The sequence below is a fragment of the Daphnia magna genome, linkage group LG1 (genome assembly GCF_020631705.1).
Source record: "Daphnia magna isolate NIES linkage group LG1, ASM2063170v1.1, whole genome shotgun sequence".
Classification (NCBI taxonomy): Eukaryota; Metazoa; Arthropoda; class Branchiopoda; order Diplostraca; family Daphniidae; genus Daphnia; species Daphnia magna.
Genome location: NC_059182.1, coordinates 11465417 through 11488938, shown reverse-complemented (window position 1 = coordinate 11488938; position 23522 = coordinate 11465417). Strand labels below are relative to the sequence as shown.

Genomic DNA, 23522 nt, shown 5'->3' with positions numbered 1-23522 from the left:
CAATGCGTGGATTAAGGGGCTTTAAGTGGATTAATAAGTTGTAAGTAGACTAAGGTGCTTTACGTGGATTCAGAGGCTTAACATGAATTAAGAGGCTTAAAGTTGATTAAGGGGTAATAAGTATAAGGGTTATAAAAGTAAAAGTAGACTAACGTGCAACAGATAATAAAAGTAAATGTTACCGAGTTGTCATGGCAACTCGGCCGGGCTTCGCGCGCGCCTTTAATTACCCCCCCTTTTTTTTCATCTATTGTTTCTCTAATTCGCGCATCTCGATTCCTTTGTTTTTGCGTAAGCGATCGGATGACGTGTATTTAACGAGGCAGTCTCGTTTTTGCAACGGTAGCGTCTCGTCGCCATTTTTTGTCACCTCATTTTTTTATCTTCGCCTGCGTCTTAAAGTTTAATACAAGTTCTTGCGCCCTGCCCGTTCGGTTTTGATCGTTTTTTCGCATCGCCTTTCGAACGATCGTTATCTTACGGTTAGTTTACAACATTTTTGGTGCCGAAACCCGGGAAGATTCGATCCTGGTAACTTTAACGCAACATTCGTTTTTCGACATTCATTCTCGTCATTCGTTTTTCGCCCTTTATTTTCGCCATTCGTTCTCGTCATTGGGTTTTCGTCGTTCATTTTCGTCACTGGATATTTCTTTTGTGCCTTTGTCTCTTTACATCCCAACGCTGAATCAACCGCCAGCCCAGGAGGGGTAACGGTCAGAGTTCCCGGATTTTGAGCAAAAGCTTTCTTTACGTTCCAGTGTTTAAGTGGTTTTCCAAGCCTTTCTTTTTTTATTCCGAGCATCGCGTCCACTCTCTTGAATTCATCATGGCTACTCAAGATGAGCTTCGTGATGCTGATTTGATTGTTGCCGCTCCTGATGCTGTTATTCGAGGCCTTTCGCCGACTCGTTCGTTCGCCTCGGATTCGACAAGTCGTCTTGATCCTGCAACCTTGATCAGCAAACGTTCCCATCATCGAAGAAATTTCACCCGCAACGTGAATAAAGTCAAGATGGTGATTCACGAGACAGGTCCTTCCATCTACTCAAACGATCTCATCACGAAGGCCAACGATCATTATGAGCAATGTATGTATTACCATCATCGTTATTGTGCAAAATTGGGTGTAACCGACGACACTTGGTTGGAGAATTTGCGTCAAGATTATAATACGGCTCATGAAGAATTTGCCACAGCCCGTCGCCCCGGCCATGATACCGAACAACCAGCGCCTAGAGCAACGACCCGCACGAGAGCTCAAGTTCGCCCCGGTTCTGTTGAGTCAACCCGTCAACCCGAGTTCGCCCCGGTGGATGTGCCCGTCAGCACATCTCGCCCTGGTGTGGTTGAGTCGACCCGTCAACCCGAATCTGCCTCGCGGGGTGTGCCTACCAGTACATCCCACCATTCCCGTGTGGAAGATGCCTCTCGCACCGAAGTGGTTGTCGATCCCGTTAGTGGCAGTCGTCATCAGGCTGAGGGTAGCCGCCCGTCTTCTTTGGCCAGCTCAAGGTCTTCGGTTGCCGCCAGCATTTCGTCTTCTCATCGTTCGCGGAGCTCTTCCCTTTCGGCTCTGACTAGAGAACGCCTTGCTGCCGAACTCGACCTTGAACTGGCCCGCAAGCGGCGAGAAGAAGAAAAGAATGAAAATGACCTTCTGAACAAGCTAGCCCGTAAGTTACGTGAGGAGAAGATTCGTATCGGGGCCAAACGAAAGGAACGGAAAATCGAGGAAGAAATCGCACGTCTTCGTATGAACGAGAAGTTGTCAAAGAGGTCTGTTCGTTCGCCTTCGCCGACCTCCTTGAGTTCTTTCAGTGAACCAGATGACGATATCCATACTCCGTTGCCGAAGAGTAAGCCTCGCGACAAAATGCTGCTTCCCACCAGGCCGTCCGACAAGAGCGTAGATAGCTGGATCGACGATCTGGGACAGAAACCGACGGCCTTACCCGCTGCAGCGCCCATGCCTTGGATGTTTGGAGGTTCGGCCCCGTTCGCGTGTAGTACACCGTTTGATGGCGACCATTGAGATTGGCTTCTCTTTGCCTCAAGATTTCGAGCCCTCGTCCACGACGTCATTCCGAACGATGCCCAGCGTTTGGCCATTCTTACCGAGTGGGTTGGCCCTAGCGTTTTTCGCCGCATCTCCCCATTGTTAAAGGCTCCTCGTGGGTACACTGCAATTCTTGCCTATCTTAAGAAGCACTACGATTCGAGCGAGCAGATCACTCGCTGTCAAATACACGATCTTCTTAGTCTTCCCTTCGTCAAGCCGGGCGATCGCCAGGCGCTTGAAAGTTTTTCTGATCAGCTGCATGGAGCTGTTGTGGTGTTGGAACAAGGGGGATTGGAGCACGATCTTAAGAGTGCTGCTAATCTTGATCAGGCAGTACAGAAGCTGCCACCTGTCTTTCGCCATCGCTGGGCACGTTACGCACGTAAGCGAAAGGTGTCGACCTTAGCGACTTGGACCGGTTCATGGAAGAGGTCGTGGAAGAGGAGCGGATGGCTCGTTCGGCATTCGAGTTGGCGCCTAAGATTGATCTTCGTGAAAAGCGTGTTACGTTTCCCAAGCCAGCCGTTGAAAAGCACCCTTCAAGCAGACCTGCAATTCTGAAACCGCCACCCGTTCGGCCACCCCCTACCATCTTAGCCACCCAAGTAGCGAAAGACGTAGATGTCGAGTGTCCAGGCTGCGGCGGCGCTCATCGACTTGTTTCTTGCCCCGAATTACAGAGGAAGTCACCGAGTGAACGAGCGCTGGTGGCGAAGGAGAAAGGCGTATGTTTCAACTGTCTTGGAGGAAAGCACCGCAGTGCGGATTGTCGTTCAAAACCCGCTTGTGAATCCACCGGATGCCGTGCATGTCATCATTCGCTGTTGCATTGTGCGGAGAGAGTTTTTCCTGAGAAAAGCACACCTCGTCAGTTCCCGTCATCCGTCGGAGGCCAAGAATGTTTTCAAGGACCTCAAACACTCGCCATTGCTCCCCGCCTGACATCTGATGTTCTCTTGGCCGTGGTTCCCGTCCGACTTCGTGCGGGTTGCCGGACTCTTGACGTTTTCGCCCTGCTCGACACCGGGAGCCAAGCTACCCTTCTGCGTGAAGACGCGGCTAATGCGCTTGGTCTTACGCGCCGGCCACGCAAAATTCGTTTTGGAACCTTCCATGGGAAAGATCCGGTCATCGAGACTCGTCTAGTGGGCTTCTCCGTTTCGTCGCTAGAGGGAGACCAAAGCTACAAGGTTTCCGACGCCTTTGTTGTGCCTCGTCTAAATGTTGGCCAACGCAAGATAAAAGATGTTCTCGCTTCGTTCGATTATCTTCGTGACCTCAACTTTCCTGCTCGAGACGCTGGTGAAGTCCAGATTTTGATCGGGATGGACGTTCAAGACGCCCATCTAAACATCGAGGTTCGTCGCCCTCCAACTGGAGTTCGGGGACCTAATGCTGTGCTCACCCCATTTGGCTGGTGCGTTGTTGGAAAGGCCTATCCATTACCGGCAGTGGAAGATCCAAGCATAAATTTCGTTAAGCTGGGAACGATCGAGCAGCTGGAAGAATGCGTCGAAAGGTTTTGGAAAACCCAATCTCTCCCAGTTCGTGAGGCCCCCAGTACATTTATGTCGTCGTCAGACAGTGCCGCAATGGACCAACTCGAATCGACCATTCGGCACACTGGAACGCGTTACGAAGTAGGCTTGCCTGTTCGCCCGCATTGCCCGAAGTTGCCGGACAAAAAAAGAGTTTGCACGTCGCAAGTTCTTCGCACTGGAGAGGAGACTTCTTTTACACAACGACCTTCGCCAAGCAGTTATGGCGCAGATGAAGGAGGTGTTTTGCAGCGGCCACGCAGTGAAAGTCACTTCTACAGCTCCCGGTTCCAAGGTGTGGTTCCTACCTTATCATCCGGTTCGACATCCAACGAAGCCCAGCAAGATTCGTCTCGTTTACGACGCTGCTGCCCGGTTTAAAGGAACCGCGATCAACGACATCCTGCTGAAAGGTCCGGATCTCACCACGCAGTTATTGGCCGTGCTGCTTCGGTTCCGTGAAAGGAGAATTGGCGTTACTGCGGACATTGCGAAAATGTTTTATCAAGTGCTGGTTCGTGAGTCAGATTGCACAATGTTTCGTTTTTTGTGGCGCGAGCCTGGAACCGAAGATCCTATTCAGGAATTCCAGATGACGATGGTGCACATTTTCGGTGCTGTCTCATCGCCAACGGTTTGCCGCTTTGCCCTTCAGCACCTTGGAAAGGATGCTCCCGAACACCTGAAGGAAGTCGCGAGGCGTATTCGTTCCAGCTTTTATGTGGACAACCTGTTGTCGTCGTTCGACGAAGTGGATGAAGGCGTTTCCATCAGTCAGAAGCTGGTTGAACTACTCAAGCTCGGTGGTTTCGACCTCGTCCAGTTTCTGAGCTCTTCGCGTTCGTTGTTGGACCAACTTCCGTCTTCCTCTCGTCTGGTTCCCGAGCTCGATCTAGATTTCGACGGTTTGCCCACCGAGCGCACGTTGGGGTATCTGTGGAGTTGTGAGCGAGACGAGTTCGTTTTTCGTTTTAAGAAGACAGAAGAGGCCTTTTCAAAACGCTCGATTCTTTCTGCAATTTCGAGCATCTATGATCCCCTTGGTCTCCTAGCACCCGTCGTTTTGGTGGCGAAAATCATCCTTCAGGACATCTGGCGACTCAAAGGTGGCTGGGATGAGATTCTGCCCGCCGATATTCTGAATCGTTGGGGGCGCTTTGTGGAACATCTGCCGATGCTCGAACTGCTGAACATTCCGAGAAGTTTCTTGACTAGTCCCCAGTCGGCGTATCGTTCTTTTCAGTTGCACGCTTTTTCGGACGCATCGAAAGACGGTTTCGGCGTTGTAATTTATCTTCGAGCTGAAACCTCTGGCGAGGTCGAAGTCTCTTTCGTAATGGCCAAAGTGAGAGTTGCTCCCATCCATCAGCTATCGATTCCGAAGATGGAGCTTCAAGGTGCTTTGCTAGCAGTCAGGTTAGCAAACTATCTGTTGAAGGAGCTGACTCTGCCCATATCGAATGTGTTTTTCTGGGTTGATGCGATGACTGTTGTTCGGTGGATCCACGCCAGCCATCGTCGTTACAACGTGTTCGTCGCAAACAGAATAGCTGAGATCCTGGATTGAACGACCCCTTCGCAATGGAGACATGTTCCTGGTGTACTTAACCCAGCAGACGAATGCAGTCGTGGTCTCTGTCCGTCCGAGCTCGATCCAAATCATCGCTGGTACCGTGGACCTGAGTTTCTAGTTTTGCCACCCGAGCAATGGCCGGCCCAGATTCCAGCTACTGAATTGATCGATCACGAAGACGAGTCTATTGGCTGTTTCCTAATCGCCAATCCTAGCGGGCCAGTAGATGACGTTGTGGCACGAGCCGATAATCTACATCGCCTAATTCGCATCGCCGCTTGGATTGAAAGATTCGTTCGCAACATCCAGATCCTCGTTCATCGGAGACGTGCCAGAGAAAGGTCTATTCTGGATAGCAATCATGAAGAAGCAGCGACCGGACAAAGTGAGCAGTTGAAAACGGGCCGGCAGCAGAGTGCGGACGAGCTGAAGTCAGCCCGTCTCCTTTTAATTCGTGTTTCGCAGCGCGACTCCTTCCCTGACGATTTAAGCAGTTTGCGGAAGGCGAAGTCCGTTCGCCCGGAGTCTCGGTTGCTGAAACTGGCCGTTTATCTAGATGACGCCGGAATCATTCGTGTTGGTGGCCGCCTCGAAAATGCCCCCATCAGCGCTGAAGCCCGTCATCCTGCCGTTCTGGAACCCAAGCATCCGCTCACCCGATTGTTCATACGCTGGGCGCATATTTCCGTGGCTCATGGACGAGCTGATCGTACTCTTGCGGAAGTTCGTGCTCGCTACTGGGTTTTGAAAGGACGCGAAGCGACAAAGTCGGTCATCACGACTTGCATCTACTGTTCCCGCATGAGAGCCAAGCCGTTTCAGCCGATGATGGCCCCGCTTCCAGCGGAGAGGGTCCAACCGTTCAGCCCTCCATTTACCCGTATTGAAGTGGACTACCTCGGTCCCTTCCCTATTTCAATTGGCCGGCGAACAGAAAATCGTTGGATTGCACTTTTTACCTGCCTCTCCACCCGTGCTATCCACCTCGAAATTACCCCGTCCATGGATGTGGATTCCTTTTTAATAGCTTTTACCCGTTTCGTCAGTCGTCGGGGTGCCCCGACCGATGTTTTTAGCGACAACGGTACCAATCTGACCGCAGGAGAGCGTGAGCTGCGTGAGGCGGTTACCCGCCTTAACGATGTGAAAATCGCTGGCCAACTTGCTCGGAAAGAAATTCGTTGGCACTTCTCCCCGCCTGCTGTCCCGCACTTCGGAGGTGTTTGGGAGCGTCTGGTTCGCTCGTGCAAGGAGGCCCTGCGCGCTATCCTGGGTCAGCAGACGGTGAAGGAGGAAACCTTTGCAACGGTCGTCATCGAAGTTGAGGGCTTGCTCAACAATCGACCGTTGACGGATCTAGGTGCGGACCCGCAAGAATTCGAGCCGTTAACCCCGAATCATTTTTTGTTGGGGCGCCCCAATCCCCACTTGCCCGCTGACGTCATCGACCCGGAAATCTAATGTTTTCGCCGAAGATGGTTTCACGCACAGCAGATCGTGGATCAGGTGTGGAGCCGATGGTTACGGGAATACCTGCCGACCCTCACGACCCGCAACAAATGGACCCGATCGCAAAACAACTTGGAGGTGAACGACATGGTGCTTATGGTGGATCCAAAGTCGCCGCGCGGACACTGGCCAATTTGTCGTGTTGCCAGAGTTTTACCTGGCTCTGATGGTGTAGTACGCGCGGCCGAAATCATTACGAAGTCCGGCAAGACCTACACCCGCCTGGTTGTGCGATTATGTCGCTTGGAAGCCTTTAGTGCTGCTTAATGTTTACCACAGCAGGGCCGGCTGTGTTACCGAGTTGCCATGGCAACTCGGCCGGGCTTTGCGCGCGCCTTTAATTACCCCCCCTTTTTTTCATCTATTGTTTCTCTAATTCGCGCATCTCGATTCCTTTGTTTTTGCGTAAGCGATCGGACGACGTGTATTTAACGAGGCAGTCTCGTTTTTGCAACGGTAGCGTCTCGTCGCCATTTTTTTTCACCTCATTTTTTTATCTTCGCCTGCGTCTTAAAGTTTAATACAAGTTCTTGCGCCCTGCCCGTTCGGTTTTGATCGTTTTTTCGCATCGCCTTTCGAACGATCGTTATCTTACGGTTAGTTTACAACATTAAAAGTAGACTAATGTGCAGCAGACAATAAAAGTATAAGTAGACTCACGTGCAGCAGACAATAAAAGTATAATTAGACTAACGTAAAAGCAGACACTGAATACTAGACTTCACCTATTACCGTCCTGGGACGGGCCGCCGTATACTAGTCTCTACTCTATAAAACAACATGGAAAAAAGGAGGAGCCTAATGTCCGTGCTTTTGCTATGATTGGCTGGTGGGGTACGCTCGGGTGAATCGTTGGGATGGGCTTTGGAAGACTAAAACATGAAAATTTGAAATTTTCAGTCGTTGCTTAGAACGGTGGCATGTGAGCCGTCGGGCAGATACTATGGGTCAACTACATTTTTACTGCAGGGGAAAGGACGGGCAAGGGCAACGATAAGGTAGCAACTACAATAGGTAGTTTGGCGGGCAGTGAGTAGGTCAACCGGCAGAGACTGTGAGGAGGTAGACAGACAGAGGCAACGACTGGGTCGACGAGCAGAGACTGTGAGGGGGAGGGCAGGCATTGACAAGGAAAGGGTTGATGGACTGCTACAACGGGCATTTTGGTGGACAGAGATTGGGCCGAGGGGCAGAGTGGGGGTCAACGGGCAGAGACTGTAAGGGATAAGACGGCCAGAGACCCAGACTCGATCGACAGGCAATTACAGAGAGCGTAATGGCGGGCAGGTTGAAGTTCGACGGGCAGAGACTGTGAGGGGGAAGACGGGCACCTACAGCGGGCATTTAAGCAAGCAAAGAATGGGAGGGTTTTGATTTTAAAAATGGCTAGAGATTCGAACAATATTTGCTGCAAATATGTAACAAATATTTGTTGCGACAAACATCGCACGGAAATGGTTCCATTTTTAATGTTTGAATACATAGAAATCCGATATCACATGGAAGCGAAACGGTAAAAAAATGAGGTTAGCCAGAAATTAAAAGAAGAGCAGCATAAGCGGCGCAAACTGTCTAAGATGGTTAATTAATGTGTATTAATGTATATTAAGGTTTATAATACAAAGAGGAATTGATTCAGGTTTCCTTTATTTGTATAGTAATTTTTTTTTTATTTTTAATACAGAAGAAAACAGCGCGAAAAACAGTCACAAGCGACTACTTTTCCCATTGTTTACACCGTTATGGAGGGAATGTTATGACTGATCCGGGTAGTCAGCGCCCCTAGCGAGTGCCCAAAAATGTGTCCGAGGAAATAGCAGACGAAACACCTAGCAGACGACAGTTCTGGGACACTAATGTTAGACCATGATGCTAGTAAGGTACACTATCGCCTATCCTAAAACAGGTGGGCGTTTACTAAGCGGTTCCAGGATTCTCCGCTAGGTTCGCTAGTCTAGGAGGCCGGTCGTCTACAGGGGTGATAAGGTAAAACACCTTTTTTTATTGTTAGAATTTTTTATTATCAGTTCGTGTGCTAGAAAAGTAAATCCACTAGGGCTCCTTTTCACTCCCGATTTTTTGGGACCAAAATCAAAATTGCAGTAAAATTTGGGAATTTTATTATTTATGTTTTAAATTTACCCTTTTTTGAAAAATTGCGCCGTTTGCTGCCCACTGCCCTACTCAGAAATAGGGCTCGGCCCCGGTTCTCGAAAACCCGGTTTACCCGCGGTTTACCCGCGGTTCGTCGCCAAAAAAAGTCACCCATGAGCGATCCGGGTAGGCTATTTGCTAAAATGGGTAGTTTGGGTAGGATTTGGTGGGTAAACCGGGTCTACCCACCGCCATCTTGGAAAATGGCGGTTCCGACAGCGCCAAGCTGGAAAAGGTTGACGCCATCGTGTGGCTGGGAGATGAATGAAGAGCACTGTTCTAGTTCTTTTTTTTTTTCTAATAGGTGGATCTAAGTATAAAGTAGATCCTCATCCTTGACAGGTCAACGGTCAAGCAGGTTCAAATTGACTTGTGATAGTTGTGAACAAGATGGTTTATGAAGACGCTATATCTTCTGTTTGCGTGGCGTCATGTATACATTGTTAGAGCAGACTGTAGTCACATTCCCAGTATTCCATCTAGGCATCCTCAGAATTCTCTATCTTACTTTTAACTTAAACTTTCATAATAAAACTAGAGCAGTTATTTTAACTTGTTTTGTTTGAACTAACAAGCAAGAATGTCAAAGTGGTCATTAAATAATTCAGTGGGGCAAAAAAGAGAAATTTCGGCATTGTCCAATTTGTCTAATACTAGTTCTACTAGTATGATCAGCATAGAATTGGAAGATAGTGATCAAGAATGTGATGAATTACAATCAAAAAGTGGAAAAAGCATCCCGGAAGGTAAATTGATATGATATCAGCTACGTAGACTTAATTAACAATGAAACTTAACATTTCTGAGATTGGAGGCAAGCAAAGCAAATACAATTACTGTAAAAGTACCTTTGTTGTTAATGGCACTGGTACGATGTCCAAACACATATATACTAAACATCCCAACAAGATAGATAATACTAATCAAAGTACGTTGGACATTAAGGGCACAGTTGCTTCTAGCGAGAGGGCTTTCAGCAAGACAAAGATGTCTTCGGCATCACCAGAATGAGTCTCAATCCAGAGACAGTTGAGGCGCTCGTTTGTCTAAGATCGTGGTATAGAGCCGGCTTTTTTATAACATGAGCTATATAAACCAGTTTAATGCAATGCATTAATGCAAGAAAATAAAAAATCGGAGTTAAAACAAAACAGTTGTGGCTGTTTCAATGTGTGCATCAACGCCAACGCTGTTCTGTCAGCTGAAAACTATAAAGGCCGTACCTATACGAAGACGAAATAGGAGCCATCTAGCGGAGAAATAGGACCCTAAAAAGAAAGTCAGAAAAAGGGGTCCTATAGACCTTATTAGTATCTCTAAGTATGGGTCAAGCCGACCCCCTAGCGGGGCGTTGCGCAGTGTGAAGGGGTGCCGTGAACAGTCGCTTTTTATTTGACTCGCCCGATGTGGTTGTTCCCTAGGTTTTTCAACGGTAGCAGACGACTACCACATTTTTTCAAAAGTTTTCTGTCATATGTTGGATTATACGATTATGCTGTATTATGACTAGTGATACAAGTATCTGTAGTTTAAAGCTCTCTAAATTGCTCAGGGTTTAATCCCAGAGGAGAAGTTGTACTGCAAAAAATTAAAAGAATTGGGGCGTGTTGACCCTCTTACAATTCCCCTATCAGTGTATAAAAGTGGAAAAAAAGTGAAAGAAGTGCTTCCTCCTATAACAAGTCAATATTTAGTTCTATATTTAGTTATTGAACGGAATGGCAGTAATGGTGAGAAGTTTGAGGCATACAAAAATCTAAAAGGTTCTCCCCAATATGTAGATAACACTTTTGCCGAGAAACTTCTTGCCTGAAAAGTGAGCTGGTTTACCTAGAATACATTATGTTAAATAAAAGTTCTCAGTGTTTTTATACAACTGAAGTTTACCTGATTGGAAGTGGTCAGAACAAACACAAGTCAGTCCAATAGGGACATTATCATAGTTAGTTCCAACAACTTCTTTCCATGCAACAAGCCTCTTTTCCAACAGATCCTTATCAAATGGCACTAACTTTTTGATATTCGGGTTTGGAAAATTAAAAAAACTACGGGAATTTCTATCCTTCTTAAAATAACCTGAAGAAATACCACAAATACAACACACTCTTAACTTTGGCATTTCTTGTATGTTGTTCGAAACCGTGTAATCCAACATATGACAAAACTTTTGAAAAAATTTGGTAGTCGTCTGCTACCGTTGAAAAACCTAGGGAACAACCACATCGGGCGAGCCAAATAAAAATCGGCTGTTCACGGCACCCCTTCACACTGCAACGCGCTGCTAGGGGGTCGGCTTGACCCATACTTACGTCCCGTACTTACGTCTATTTCACCGGGTCCTATTTCTCCATGGCCTTTATTTGGGTCCTATTTCTCCGGGTCCTATTTGTCTGGGTCCTATTTCTCCGGCTACCAGCCGGATTGGTGGGGGAACTAAATTTCCATGAACATTTTGGTAACTAGCTTCCAAATAACAATGATAAAACTGTGTTTTGTATTTGGTAAGCAAATGTTCATCCTGTTACACTTGTTAAGGCTTTCGCCGTATAACTCGTTCAAGAAATACAATTTTGAAACGAAAAAAAAAAAATAAAGGAAAAATACAAATCTGGGGCAATCGGGGTAAAAACCCGATTGGAACCGGGTTTAGAACCGGGTAGCAGACCCGGTTTCCCTTTTCGATTACCCACGTAAAACCCGGGTAGGTAGTGGGCATGAACTTTAAAGAACCGTTACCCAACGGATCTCATTTTTTTTCCGGGAATACCTACCCATTTGCCCATATACCTACCCATTGGACACGGGGTCGAGCCCTACTCAGAAATCTTGTTTTTCACAGCCGGGCAACACTGCTCAGTTTGAAAACTTTTTTGTAGCATATTTTCGTATTAGTACTGTTTTCATCACTTGTGAGTTGTTACCTGTCAACCATTTCTTTATAGAAGAATCACAATGGATAAAGAAAACAGAAGAAATTCAGTAAATAACTTTACAAATGAGTTCCTTTTTAAGTAACCTTGTATACAATTTGCATTTAGATTTTAAAATCAGCCACGATTCCATCTAATCAACCACCAGTTTTTGAGTATGACGAAGATCAAACGGAAAATTTTACGTCTTCACGGCGGAAATCTTTTAAGAAGCGGGTTAGCTTTGCCGGAAGGGATGAGATAAAGTATGCTTTTTTCTTTACACTTTCTACAGCTCATCAGGCAGTAAAATTATTTACTACTCAGGGAATTTCAAAAGCATGAAGTATTGACGGTTCAAAAGCTGGAAAAAGTATTAAGTCAACTTCAGGATGAAACTGAATTTTCTAAAATGGGTGAAATAGCTGGTTGGCATTCTGAAAAAGAAAACATAGGTCAACAAACATTGGTACTGAGAGAAATATCCATTGTACATGATAACATGGAAATTACAAGTTTAGCAAGTATTGAATGTGACACAATTAAAAGCATTGCACAAGAAATCGAACCTAGAAAAATATCAAGGGAGTATGACTGTATGGACATCACAAGTATAGCAAGTGATGAATGCAACAAAAGTGAAAGCAGTGTTCAAGAAGTTGAAATGGAAGTGTGTTCTGACTCTGTTGTCCAAATTTCTGGTGTAGCAGCTGACGAAGAACATGCAACAATAGAAGAATTAACATTGCTGTGCCCCCAGCCCATTCTTGTTGAAAATAACTTTTGTTTTGGTAAAAATCCAATGGAAATATCTGTTCAACAAGTTGAAATACCAATAGTTCAAGAAGATACAATTCCTTCCTGTATGTCCAAAAATGTGACAGTTAAGCAGTCAAGAGAAGAATGCCATGAAACCTACGAAAAGATGGTGGAAGATATTAACACCAATTGTTCGTCAGGGCTTTTAAAAACAATTTTAAATGAAACTGAATTTATAAGCACTGAACTGGTCCAGTCAGACAGTTGCATGCTACAGAAATGTAATGGTATTCAAGAACCTGTTCAAGAAATGAAATGTTTTTATTTCGATGAATCAAATGAATGTTCATTGCTTGCTAAGCAGTTCAACTGGGAAGTTGCATTCTTTGACAGTCTGTTAGTCTTTACAAAAATTCACAGCTATCTCACCTTGAAACTTAAACTTGATGCTGAATATACCTATCAAAATGTCAAGCATTATGTCGTGGAAGATATTGAAATTGACACCAGAAAAGGTAGATTTGAATATCTATTTTGCCTTTCATCATTTTCTTTTTAATTAATTTTTTTTTTTATTGCTGTTTGCGATAAGACGTTGATAAAAAATGGACTAGGTTCGGCTTGATGATTCTTGAAAACTCTTTGGAAAACATTAACCTTAGAGAGGCATGCAGTAATACGCAAGATTTGCCGAAATTATTGTATATTGTTGAGGAGCACACTCGCATGTTCGTTGACTTTGCTACTGAGGATTCGCAAAAATTTGAGCTGTTGGCCAACCCTCGATCTATCAGATTTGATGCAGGTTACTCGGATTTTAACGTAACATTCGAATCATCAAATTTGGAGAACCTTTCCTGGGTACGAATTTCATTGAATCTAATTCCTCGTTTTCCCTTGTCAGCCAAAGACATATCTGTTGAAAGTATATTGGGGATAGTTAACAAAACTGAGCTAACAAACATGATTTCCAACATACGACCGAGTACCCTTTACTTGACTCGCATTGCGGAATGTGTCGAGGATTTCCTGAAATTCCAATCTGTGGGCAACGAAAGAAAAATGCTTAACTGTGCAAAACATTGAAGTGTATAAATTTACGTTTTATTTTATGCATACACGATTCGGTATATTTAAATTTTCATTGCTTGTAATATGGCTTCTCTTTCACGGATCATGAATTGTACGATGAGATTATGGATATTTTCTTGACTTCGACTCATCTGCCGTTTCATAGCCGCGCGGAAGTCCTCTCTGGCGCCTAAATCTCCTCTTCGAGTCGTCATTCTCCTTTGCCTAGAAAAGTAATTCCAAGATGAAAAGTTGGTAAAATAAAATAAAAACTATTGTTGCAATAATTTGAGATGAAATTTATGAAATAAGGTTAAAATCCTGCGACTTCCTGAAATGCAAACCAAGTGGAATTCCTCGGGGCCAGAAAGGTTAACTTACGTGGCTAGCTGTGTAGCAGAAGGAGGAAATATATCCATATTAATGGCTCCACCTTGATCCGTAACCAGAAATGCTATCTCTTCCAGAATGTCAACTTGAATTACGTAGGAAGAAAAAAGCTTATAGGCAAACTGTCCTTGTCGCCGAATTTTTTCTAAACTTTCCTCTAGTAGGCTTGCATTATTCGGCCAATCATACTGAAGTAAAACGATAAGATGGCCAATAGCGAAATCGCAGTTGCCATTCCTGAAAGCTTGATCCCGAAAGCATGCCACCAGAATGCTGACAGAATATTGGACGATTTCTGTGTGGTTCAGCGCCATAAAATGTAATGGTGGCTTTAAAATGAATGAAAGATATGGGGATAGTTAAAACGCTGAACATCTTTTTGACAAATAATGAACACCTTTCCGTGAGGACTTGAAGAACAAGGAATAATAGTCAGATGACCTGATGGATCACTGCTTTCTGCTGACAAATCTGCAATAACATGCAGAATTTTTTCCGTGGCAGCCTATAAAGAAGAATTAAAAATTGTCGTGTTGCATCTTTTGTTTTTCTCACTTTTTCCGATTTCTAAAATAAAAAACTTAAAACTAACACGCAAAGAGACTTACAAAATGATTTCTTAGGCAAAAAGAAATGCCTGCAGATTTCAAAAGCAACGATTGTGGATTAAGTAGGGTTGAACTCAAAGACTGCAATTTTGTCAAGGCTTCCGAATACAGCCCTTGATATAGAAGAACATCTGCAACAAAACTGGGCAACCAAAGCCACGTCTCTGTGCGCAGGTGACTGCAAATTTTTGCAAACTCGCTGCGAAGTTCTTCCGTCTGTTGAAGAAGTTCCCAGCAACTAACTGCGGTTAAGAAGCTTGATAACAAAGTAGTTGCCGTTGGAACATGGCATCCTTTTGTCACAGTCACGTTCAATGTTGAATATGAGCTGGAACTATCATCCTTCCGACGTTTCAATACTGGTTCTTGGTCATTATCCCTACTAGGGAGAATTGCAGGTACAAGTAATAAAGGTGTATAATCTACCTTGTTTCCTAGAATACATGGGTAAAGTATTTTTGCATACATTTTATGTTGTGCTAAATAGAAGTTAAGTAAATTTTACCTTGATTTGGAATTTGAAAGCTCAGGGGATTTATTTTCCTTACATATTCATATAGCGATTCCACTAGCACCACTGTAGTACAGTATATTAACTGGCGAAAGTTTGGACTGTCTTCCCCCCCAAGAGGTGTGGAATGGTAGAAAGACCAAAGATTTTGACACATCAGTTCCCGGTTGCTAAAAGTGTCGCGCAAAAAAAAGTGTGGGTACTAATTGTCAAACAACAAAAGTTATGTGACATGACACAAAAAATACTTGATACTAAACATAGAACTGAGTTCCCAGCCCAGTTTCCGGCCCATGGCAAACATTATTTTAAAGAGATTTGTCCAAGCTTCCTCTGCTTTTAATTCAGATTCTTCCACTCCCTATTGACAAAACTTTAACATAAAAGTAAAACAGATCTCAAACCAATGGTTTACCTGAATTAATGTTGACCCACTGGCAAACCAGCTGACATAGAAATCAACTGATTTCAAGATAAGTCTATACAATTGTTTTTGAGGGACATCAATTGTCCTTGAGCTAAGCAGTGTTGGTAGCAAGTCCACTACCAACAGTTTCCTAAAGCAATTAACAGGAGTTTGGTAGGTACTATGCTTTTCACTTGTCAGCAAAGTATCTGCTAGTTTTTTCTGCATTATCAAACACGAATATTTTTTTGAAGTTCTTAAATTAACAGAATGTATGTAAGATCACAACTTACTCCATGAGTGTCAACAAATTGTGGAAGCATGGACAACAAAACAAGCATTAGTCGACAATGTTCCAACGTATCTTCTGCCCTTTCTGCCATAGCAAGTAATAGCTGATGTTGCACTTCTGTGAATAAAAGATTTGGCTTCTTTTAAAATCAAAGAAAGTCAGCAACTGAAAATATGAAACTAGTTACCTGTAAGCATGTGTGAAAACATGTCACAATGAAACTGTGATATTATGTTGCCATTGGCTTTCTGTAGTGCACATGTGATTTGCTGCACCTCTTCCCATAATTCAGCTTCATTTGGAAAATCAAAGAATCTGCAGTTGTGATATATAAGATTGCTGAAGAAGATTGAAAAGTAATTAAGCTATATACTTACAAGCTGGAAAAGTATCTGGCAGCTTCTTTGGGATTGTTGGCAGATTTTTGAGTAGTATATGCCTCAAGCTGAGCAAACAGAGCAGTTCGAAAGAACAACGAATCCGAAATTATCTTCACTGTTAGCACAGAAAGAAAGTTTAAACAACAAAGAGACACACATACCTGAACAGCAAAATTCCGTGGAAACAAAGTTTTGGCAGTTATCATCCAAGCTTTAGCTGTAGCAAGATCATGTTTATGACTATTTTTTGTGCGATAAATCACATATTCTTCGTCAGAAAGTTGATTTTCCTGCATTTCATCAATGATTCCCGTTCGCATTTCTGAAAATAAATTATTAGCAGAAATGGGCCAGTGTAGATCGTGTACGCATCGTCGTGTACGTGTACTGGGTACAGTATCCTGCACAAAAATCCGAACACCGATTTAATTTTTTAAAGCCACCTATTGGCGGGGTAAAGGGTTTTTTGTTTGTTTTTCTTTAAGAGGGAGGGTAGACGGGGTGATGGACACATAGGGCAGGGTTGGGTAAGTCTAGACATTTTTTTAATGCCTTAAGGTATTACGCTTTAAGGCAAGTAACAGGTCGGGACATTTTTGCAACCCCCAGGGTGGTGTGTTTTTTTTAAACGACAGTTGTAAATGTTGGACTTAGGCTGTGTAATACTCCTTACCCAAATAAATTATAAAGCTGCCTGTGCACAATTACTTCGATACCGATGGCATATGTGTAGAGCCTCTGATTGCGACGCCGTAGATCAGTGTTCGACTCCCAAGAAGGATTTGCAAAATATAGGTATCATTATAATATTCTTTATTCGAATTTGCTGGGAATATTAATTTCTCTAGAACGAAGGAGATTATTATTTTTAAAATTATTTAATAAACAAAAAAAGCATATATTGCTCGATGAAAATTTATTTTATATGTGAACGAGAACTTCTCGTAAGTTAACAACATTAACTCATCACCTCATCTGGAATCGAACACCGATCTCCAGCACCACATTCAGAAACGCTACACCTACGCCATTGACAACGACGTAAACATTTACAGGCAGCTGGAACATAAGCTTAATTGTTTCGGTAAGCAACATTACCATGCCCAAGCCCTAAATTTCCAACTGTCGTTTTAAAAAACACACCACCCTGGGGGTTGCAAAAATGTCCCGACCTGTAACTTGCCTTAAAGCGTAATACCTTAAGGCATACCCTACCCTACCCTGTCGTGTCCATCACCCCGTCTACCCTCCCCCTTAAAGAAAAACAAACAAAAAACCCATTACCCCGCCAATAGGTGGCTTTAAAAAATTAAATCGGTGTTCGGATTTTTGTGCAGGATACTGTACATCGTGTATTATACCGTGTATTTGCTAAACTCCGCCCCCTAGTAGGAGGGGCTTAGCACCGCTTGTACACGGTTTATCACTAGCAGACGACGGCGGAAATTGGGTAAATCGTGTACGGAGCCTTTCGTGTACGTGTATTGGTTTGGTTTGGTTGTCAATTTGAAATAAATACGACACGATAGTTTAAAATAGAAAAATCAGTAAATCCAGTCTTTTTTTATTAATAATTAAAAAATCAACGATGGCTTACTAGTTGCGTGGTATAATTTACATAATTTACGTAATAAGTATGTGGTTACAGATATTCGCAATGGAAGGACGGCGAAATCGAAAGGATTGCCATCCGAATAAGCAAATATATATCTAAGATATTGTTTCAACGAAAAATTGTTGAAAAAAATTTCTTGCATATTGCAACAGCGCATTTTCAAAAACGAAATGATAAACGCCCTTGAGGCTTGACTAGCGATCGGCCCCGATTAGCCATAATCGGGTTAACCGCCCCGCCCCGGGAAAAGGCAATCGGAGCTGAATCGGGTGTCACTTCGTCAGCCAGAGCGGGGCGGAGCAAAAATGTGAAGTGAATGTCAATGTGTACCTCACTAATTATAATAATTTTTCCATTCATTCAATTAAGATAATACATGTGGGACTAAATTTCGAATAACTCATTTATATCGTCACATTCATACAAAATGGTATTCAAGACGAATACACGATTTACCCGGCAATCGTGTACTGTACACGGCGCTAAGCCCCTCCTACTAGGGGGCGGAGTTTAGCAAATACACGGTATAATACACGATGTACCCAGTACACGTACACGACGATGCGTACACGATCTACACTGGCCCAGCAGAAATTAGTTCAAAAAAGTCAACACAGGGTCGTATCTCGTATGAAGTAGCGGAGACCTCAGCTTGTCTCGGGCACCACTAAAACTCGGGGTTCGGGGGTCGGGGGTCGGGGAACTAAAACTCGGGGAATGGACTCGGGGGTCGTCATTTTCCCCGAGTTTTAGTGCCCTCAAATGGGGAACGGGGTAAACAAAAAAAGACTAAAACTCGGGGAATGAATTCGGGGGTTGGGGTAAACAAAAAAGATTAAAACTCGGGGAATGGACTCGGGGTTGATATTTTTTAAAACTTACTACTAACAAACCAAAAAACTTTTGCCTTCTCGAGTGTACTTCTTCGGTATAAATCTTTTCTTGAATCAGCTATCGAAATAAATATTTAAATGTTATAAAAGTACAATAAAAATAAACGCATATCATTTGAATGGACCCCCGAGTCCATTCCCCGAGTTTTAGTTCCCCGACCCCCGAACCCCGAGTTTTAGTGGTGCCCGCTTGTCTCAGCTGGTCTCGGTGAAAATTTCGACTAGATGGTTTGGACAACACAGTCTTCATCTGTCCACGGAAACAGATCCGTTTAGATTGTCGGTCAAAAACGGATCCTCCAAGTGGTGGGGAACGGAATTGTTTCCGATCACTCTGCGTACGGCTTATTCCGATTCGTTTCCGTTCAACATAGTCTCCGTGGCGGGCGTTCCAATTTTGTTTGATTGTTTAGCTATGTTGTCATTATTTACGTTTATTGTTTTTATTTTTTTTCTTTTGATTTGGTTTTAAAGTTAGTTGTATTTGTGTTTGTATTTTTTAAATCTATATATACAGTAACCGTCATTCACTTTGAACGCTTGTGCGTTTTACCATAAGCGCCCGTGTTAAACGCGCACGACTCCGACCCGCTTATTCTGGTTAAACGTATAAGCTATTTCTTATACATTTACATCGCTTAATAGCTAAGAAAATTTTCTATTTAGCGGTGAAATTGAAAAATTTTTCTGATTGCTGGTTTTTCCGTCAAAGTAAAACCCAGCTATCTTTGAACATGGTGTTTCTTACATGTTAGCTTATGGAGAAAGGGTGTTTTTATTTCTTTAATTGTACAGAATTAATTGTTTCTAAGTAGATATCCTTCTCTATCTGCACAAGTCCATTGGCGTAGTCGGACAGTTTAAATAGATTTATTGTTTGAGGTATTAGATTGCTAACATTTGAATCACCAATGTTTACATATTTTCTTGACACTAGAAACGCCAAAAATACTAAACAGCATCCCTAGCCTTTTACTTGAATTAATTTTCATGGATAAACTAGGGATGATTAATTATTTAAAATGACTGAAGAAGACGCAGAATGTCTTAAAGTGTAGTATTCTAGAACATTTCCTGAATTGGAAAAGTATTACTAGGGTAAATAAATCAAAAACCCTCTTTTTTCCTATTTCCCCCTGCAATCGAAACCCCCCTGGATTTTTTTAAATTTTGCAACGCAGCATCCGAAACTGGTCTATTATAATATAGAATTATATAGAATAATCACATACAGTACTTGTATATTGTTATTTTTTATATAGTGTAGTATATAGTGCTTGTATAATGTATATCTATATAACATTATACATGCTCCTGTTCAGACTTATTGTACTATAGACAGTATCCGACGTTGCAGTCTTTCACTAAGAGAGACAATATAGCTCGGTTTAAGTTTAATAATGACGCAGATGCCAAAAAGGCTAAACAGTTAATGGAAGCGGATGGAAAAATAAAGGCGTCAGTAAAATCTGTTTCAGAGCGCAAAATAGAGTACCCGATAGCAGTTTTCGGGACTGGGGTAGAGAATTTAGAGGTTCTTAAAAAAGAGATGGAATTTAGAAATGAAGTATTAGGAGGAAAGATTAGTCAAATTAAACCGCTCTCAAAGCAGAAAGGATACGTAAAGATTTATGTAACATCTAAAAAATGTGAAGAAGCAGTAATACATGCTAGGAGAATCTCAGTTAAAAATGCCGCAGGGGGATTTAAAGAACATAGAGTAGAAAAAGCTAAACTGGATTTTGAGGTGACATATTGTTACAAATGTAAAAAACTGGGCCATGTCGCATTTAACTGCCGAGACAAAACGGCAGCAGAAACTTGTGGCCGGTGCGCAGAGTCGCACAAAACACAAGACTGCATTCATCCAGACAGCAAGATGAAATGCGTGAACTGCAAAGGTGCTCACAAGTCGGGGGATTTTCAATGTCCAGTGCACATTAAGGCGGTGGACAGACTGAGACAACTCTTAGCCTAAGGTATGAATAACAATAACAATAATAAATCACTTTTATGTTTACAAATAAATTTGCAGCACTGTAAAATCGCATCTTTAAACTTAAGTCAAGTTTTAGTAGAGCTAGATGTTGACATAGCGTTAATACAAGAACCATACGCCATAACTAATAAGTTTAATAACGAGTTACATATACCAAATATTCCTAGTAATTATACGGTTCATCATAACTTAAATAAAGAAAATCATGCAATTGGTGCAATAATTCTAGCTAAAAAATTTCTTAAGGTTGTAAATATAGCAGTGCCAAACACAAATAATTGTGTAGGAGTCCAATTAAACAAATACCCTGGTCTAAAATTTTTCTCTGTGTATTGCCGACCGTCTCTGAGTTTGGATTATTTTTTTAATCTATTGGAAACTATTTCGAACTTAGAGCGGTCTATAATGGGCATGGATTCAAATGCAAAGAATAAGTTATGGAATAGTAAATCTACGGATAAAAGAGGTGAGTGTCTGGAATCATTTGTTAACCAGAACAAGTTAAATATAGCAAACGTCCCTGTTTCCAAGTTAGAATACATTCCCCAGAAAACAGCGATGGTGGACGTCACTCTCGGAGGTGATGATATCAGTATTTTAAACTGGCATTTTCCCATCGAGGACAGTCACTCTGATCACCCGATCATATTGTTTCAAGTGGCAGTGGCACAACCCAAGCGCAGTACAGTAAATAAAATAGTGCCAAAATAAAAAAACATAGATAAAATGAAGTTTCTTGCTAAGTTGGAAAGTAAAGTTCAGAAAATAGAAGATCAATTACCACTAAATATTTCTAAAAGTAATCTAGACAGTATAATAGAAGAGCTTACAAATGACATACGAATAGTGCTAGGTTAAGTAAACTAACGAGTAAGAAAATAAGTAAATCAAGACTAGATTTTTGGACAGAGGAGCTTTTACAATTAAAATTTAAATTAAGAAACGCAAAAGAAGAAACATTTAAAACTAAAAACAAGTCCGGAAAAAATAATCACAAACAACTCAAAGCAGAGTATCAAAGATTGCTAAGGAGAAGCAAGAAGGAGGCCTTTGAGAAGCAGTGCATAGTTGACATGAACTTAAACCCATACAAAGGTCTTAAAAAACTGGCAGCCTTACAATGCAGAAATGATTTACCAGGTGAGCTAATTATAAATGATCAAAGTGTAACGGAAAAAGAGGTAATAGTAGAAGAATTGTGCAAAAGTTTTTTCCCAAGGGCCAAAAACAAAAACATGGGGCCAGCTCAACAAAATATTATCCGTAATTATAAAATGTATTTAAAAGAACCTTTTGAGTTGCCATCTCCCCCAGTTACATTATCTGAACTTAAAAACTGTGTTTACTGAATCAATAATAAAGCTGCACCTGGTACTGATGGCATTGGCGTAGATGTTATCCAGGCTGCATATTCCATCTTATCAAATATTCTTTAAAATTGTACAATAAATGCTTTGAGTTAAAACACTACCCTAAAGTATGGAAAATTGCAAAAGTAACTGTACTTAAAAAACCTAATAAGCCATCATATAAGGATGTAAAAAGTTTAGACCTATAAGTGTGTTAAATATTCTTGGTAAAATCTTTGAAAAAATCATCCACGACCGATTAACCTGGATAGCTGAAAAGCAAGAGTGGTTTGGAAATAACCAGCACGGTTTTTGTGAAGGGAAATCAACAGAAACAGCAATGCATACGTTGGCTAATATAGTGGAAGAAAATTTTAATAATTAGGTGTTTACAACTGTAGCTTTTTTAGATGTGAGCGGTGCGTTTGACTGCACATGGCCGCCGGCTATTTTAGCTGCGCTAGCTAAATATAATTGCCCGAAATATCTTATAGGAATTATTGAAAGTCTTTTTGAAAACAGAGAAGCGAGTATTAATGTAAATGATTTCATATTCAAGTATATAGTCTCTATTGGTTGTCTACAAGGAGGAATTTTACCGCCATTTCTTTGGAAAATTTTAGCAGAGCAACTTATTAATTCTATTTTTCCTTTTAAGTTTAAGATAATCGGATATGCAGATGATATTGCGCTAGTCGTAATGCATAAAATTGTACAAATATCCATAGCAAATTTACAAATAATGTGAAACGAAGTTTTTAAAAACTGTGAGAATGTATTACTTGACATAAATCCCTTAAAATCAGTTCTCATGATATTTTGTAAACGAATGATAACAGATGCAGTACAAATTAAAATCAATAATGTAAATATTTTTCCGTCAAGCAACACAAAATTTGTCGGATTTGAAGTTGATACAAAGCTTAGCTGGAAGATTCACGTTGAAGGAAAATGTATTGCAACTCAAATAGTAATTCATAATCTGAAATACTGTCTGAGACGGACGTGGGGACTGAATACTAACACCTTACTAACATTGTTTAAATCAATTATTGTTCCAAAGTTGCTTTATGGTGTATCAGTCTGGAGTCACTGCCTCAAAAAGAAATGGTGCATCAACAAGCTCAGAAACACACAGTACTATACGTTAAAATGTATCACCCGATCACACAAGACAGCCCACAGAGAATCCCTCCTAATGATTTCTAATTTACTGCCAATTGACCTAATTGCTTTTGAATTTGCTGCCTTTTGTTTTTTTTCTATACAAAAATCGTCCATTTTCTGTTTTTTCTGCTAAAGCCATTGGGATAACTTTTTCCGACAATGAACTGGATAATATGTCAATTGAAGTCTGCAGAAATTTCCGTTCGTCCACGAAGCAACCATGGGAGACTCCGCACCTCACACACAGCAACGCTACAGCAGCAGGAATACGGATGCTATCGGATAAACCAAACAGCGTAGCAATCCTTGTAACAACTGCACCACACGAAAAGGGAAT

The 23522-nt window shown here is 42.2% G+C and overlaps 4 protein-coding genes, 1 long non-coding RNA gene and 1 pseudogene across 6 annotated transcripts; 4 read left to right on the top strand and 2 right to left on the bottom strand.

The window, feature by feature from the left end:
• The first annotated feature begins 2484 nt into the window (after positions 1-2484).
• LOC123474100 lies at positions 2485-3981 on the top strand. The gene has a single exon (XM_045175973.1). The coding sequence runs from the start codon at positions 2485-2487 to the stop codon at positions 3979-3981; it is 1497 nt and encodes a 498-aa protein (XP_045031908.1).
• Positions 3982-4096: 115 nt separating this feature from the next.
• On the top strand, positions 4097-6634 carry LOC116918548. The gene is made up of 2 exons (XM_045175925.1): positions 4097-5016; positions 5188-6634. Exons 1-2 carry the CDS (start codon positions 4097-4099, stop codon positions 6632-6634), a joined length of 2367 nt encoding a protein of 788 aa, XP_045031860.1.
• Positions 6635-10519: 3885 nt separating this feature from the next.
• LOC116934170 lies at positions 10520-10997 on the bottom strand. The gene is made up of 2 exons (XR_004400524.2): positions 10724-10997; positions 10520-10666 (listed from the first exon to the last, which is right to left on the bottom strand). It is a non-coding gene; the product is annotated as an uncharacterized LOC116934170 (long non-coding RNA).
• Positions 10998-11666: 669 nt separating this feature from the next.
• LOC116934159 lies at positions 11667-13642 on the top strand. The gene is made up of 4 exons (XM_032941757.2): positions 11667-11815; positions 11875-12011; positions 12073-13019; positions 13097-13642. The coding sequence occupies exons 1-4, from the start codon at positions 11789-11791 to the stop codon at positions 13588-13590; spliced, it is 1605 nt and encodes a 534-aa protein (XP_032797648.1). The 5' UTR covers positions 11667-11788; the 3' UTR covers positions 13591-13642.
• On the bottom strand, positions 13576-16563 carry LOC116934150 (integrator complex subunit 10). Of its 2 annotated transcripts, XM_032941747.2 has the most exons (11): positions 16324-16563; positions 16160-16227; positions 15970-16097; positions 15784-15899; positions 15500-15712; positions 15333-15445; positions 15079-15254; positions 14574-15007; positions 14363-14470; positions 13957-14294; positions 13576-13800 (listed from the first exon to the last, which is right to left on the bottom strand). In XM_032941747.2, the coding sequence occupies exons 1-11, from the start codon at positions 16480-16482 to the stop codon at positions 13638-13640; spliced, it is 2016 nt and encodes a 671-aa protein (XP_032797638.1). In that variant the 5' UTR covers positions 16483-16563; the 3' UTR covers positions 13576-13637. The 2 variants fall into 2 exon arrangements, with proteins under 2 accessions (XP_032797638.1, XP_045024920.1); XM_045168985.1 differs by lacking the exons at positions 16160-16227; positions 16324-16563 and having other exon boundaries at positions 15784-15918; positions 15970-16103.
• Positions 16564-18313: 1750 nt separating this feature from the next.
• On the top strand, positions 18314-22560 carry LOC116936665 (annotated as a pseudogene).
• The last annotated feature ends 962 nt before the right edge of the window (positions 22561-23522 follow it).

What these genes read in the sequence shown, in the direction of transcription:
- LOC116934150 (XM_032941747.2), bottom strand. Translation starts at nt 16,482, where the DNA reads ATGCGAACGGGAATCATTGATGAAATGCAGGAAAATCAACTTTCTGAC. An exon ending in GTTTTCACACATGCTTACAG is followed by an intron (nt 15,900 to 15,969) that starts GTAACTAGTTTC and finishes TTTTATTCACAG; the next exon opens with AAGTGCAACATCAGCTATTA. An exon ending in TTTGCCTAAGAAATCATTTT is followed by an intron (nt 14,471 to 14,573) that starts GTAAGTCTCTTT and finishes TCTTCTTTATAG; the next exon opens with GCTGCCACGGAAAAAATTCT.
- LOC116934159 (XM_032941757.2), top strand. Translation starts at nt 11,789, where the DNA reads ATGGATAAAGAAAACAGAAGAAATTCA. An exon ending in AAGAAAACAGAAGAAATTCA is followed by an intron (nt 11,816 to 11,874) that starts GTAAATAACTTT and finishes ATTTGCATTTAG; the next exon opens with ATTTTAAAATCAGCCACGAT. An exon ending in TGAAATTGACACCAGAAAAG is followed by an intron (nt 13,020 to 13,096) that starts GTAGATTTGAAT and finishes GTTTGCGATAAG; the next exon opens with ACGTTGATAAAAAATGGACT.
- LOC116918548 (XM_045175925.1), top strand. Translation starts at nt 4,097, where the DNA reads ATGTTTTATCAAGTGCTGGTTCGTGAGTCAGATTGCACAATGTTTCGT. An exon ending in GGTGCTTTGCTAGCAGTCAG is followed by an intron (nt 5,017 to 5,187) that starts GTTAGCAAACTA and finishes TTCGCAATGGAG; the next exon opens with ACATGTTCCTGGTGTACTTA.
- LOC123474100 (XM_045175973.1), top strand. Translation starts at nt 2,485, where the DNA reads ATGGAAGAGGTCGTGGAAGAGGAGCGGATGGCTCGTTCGGCATTCGAG.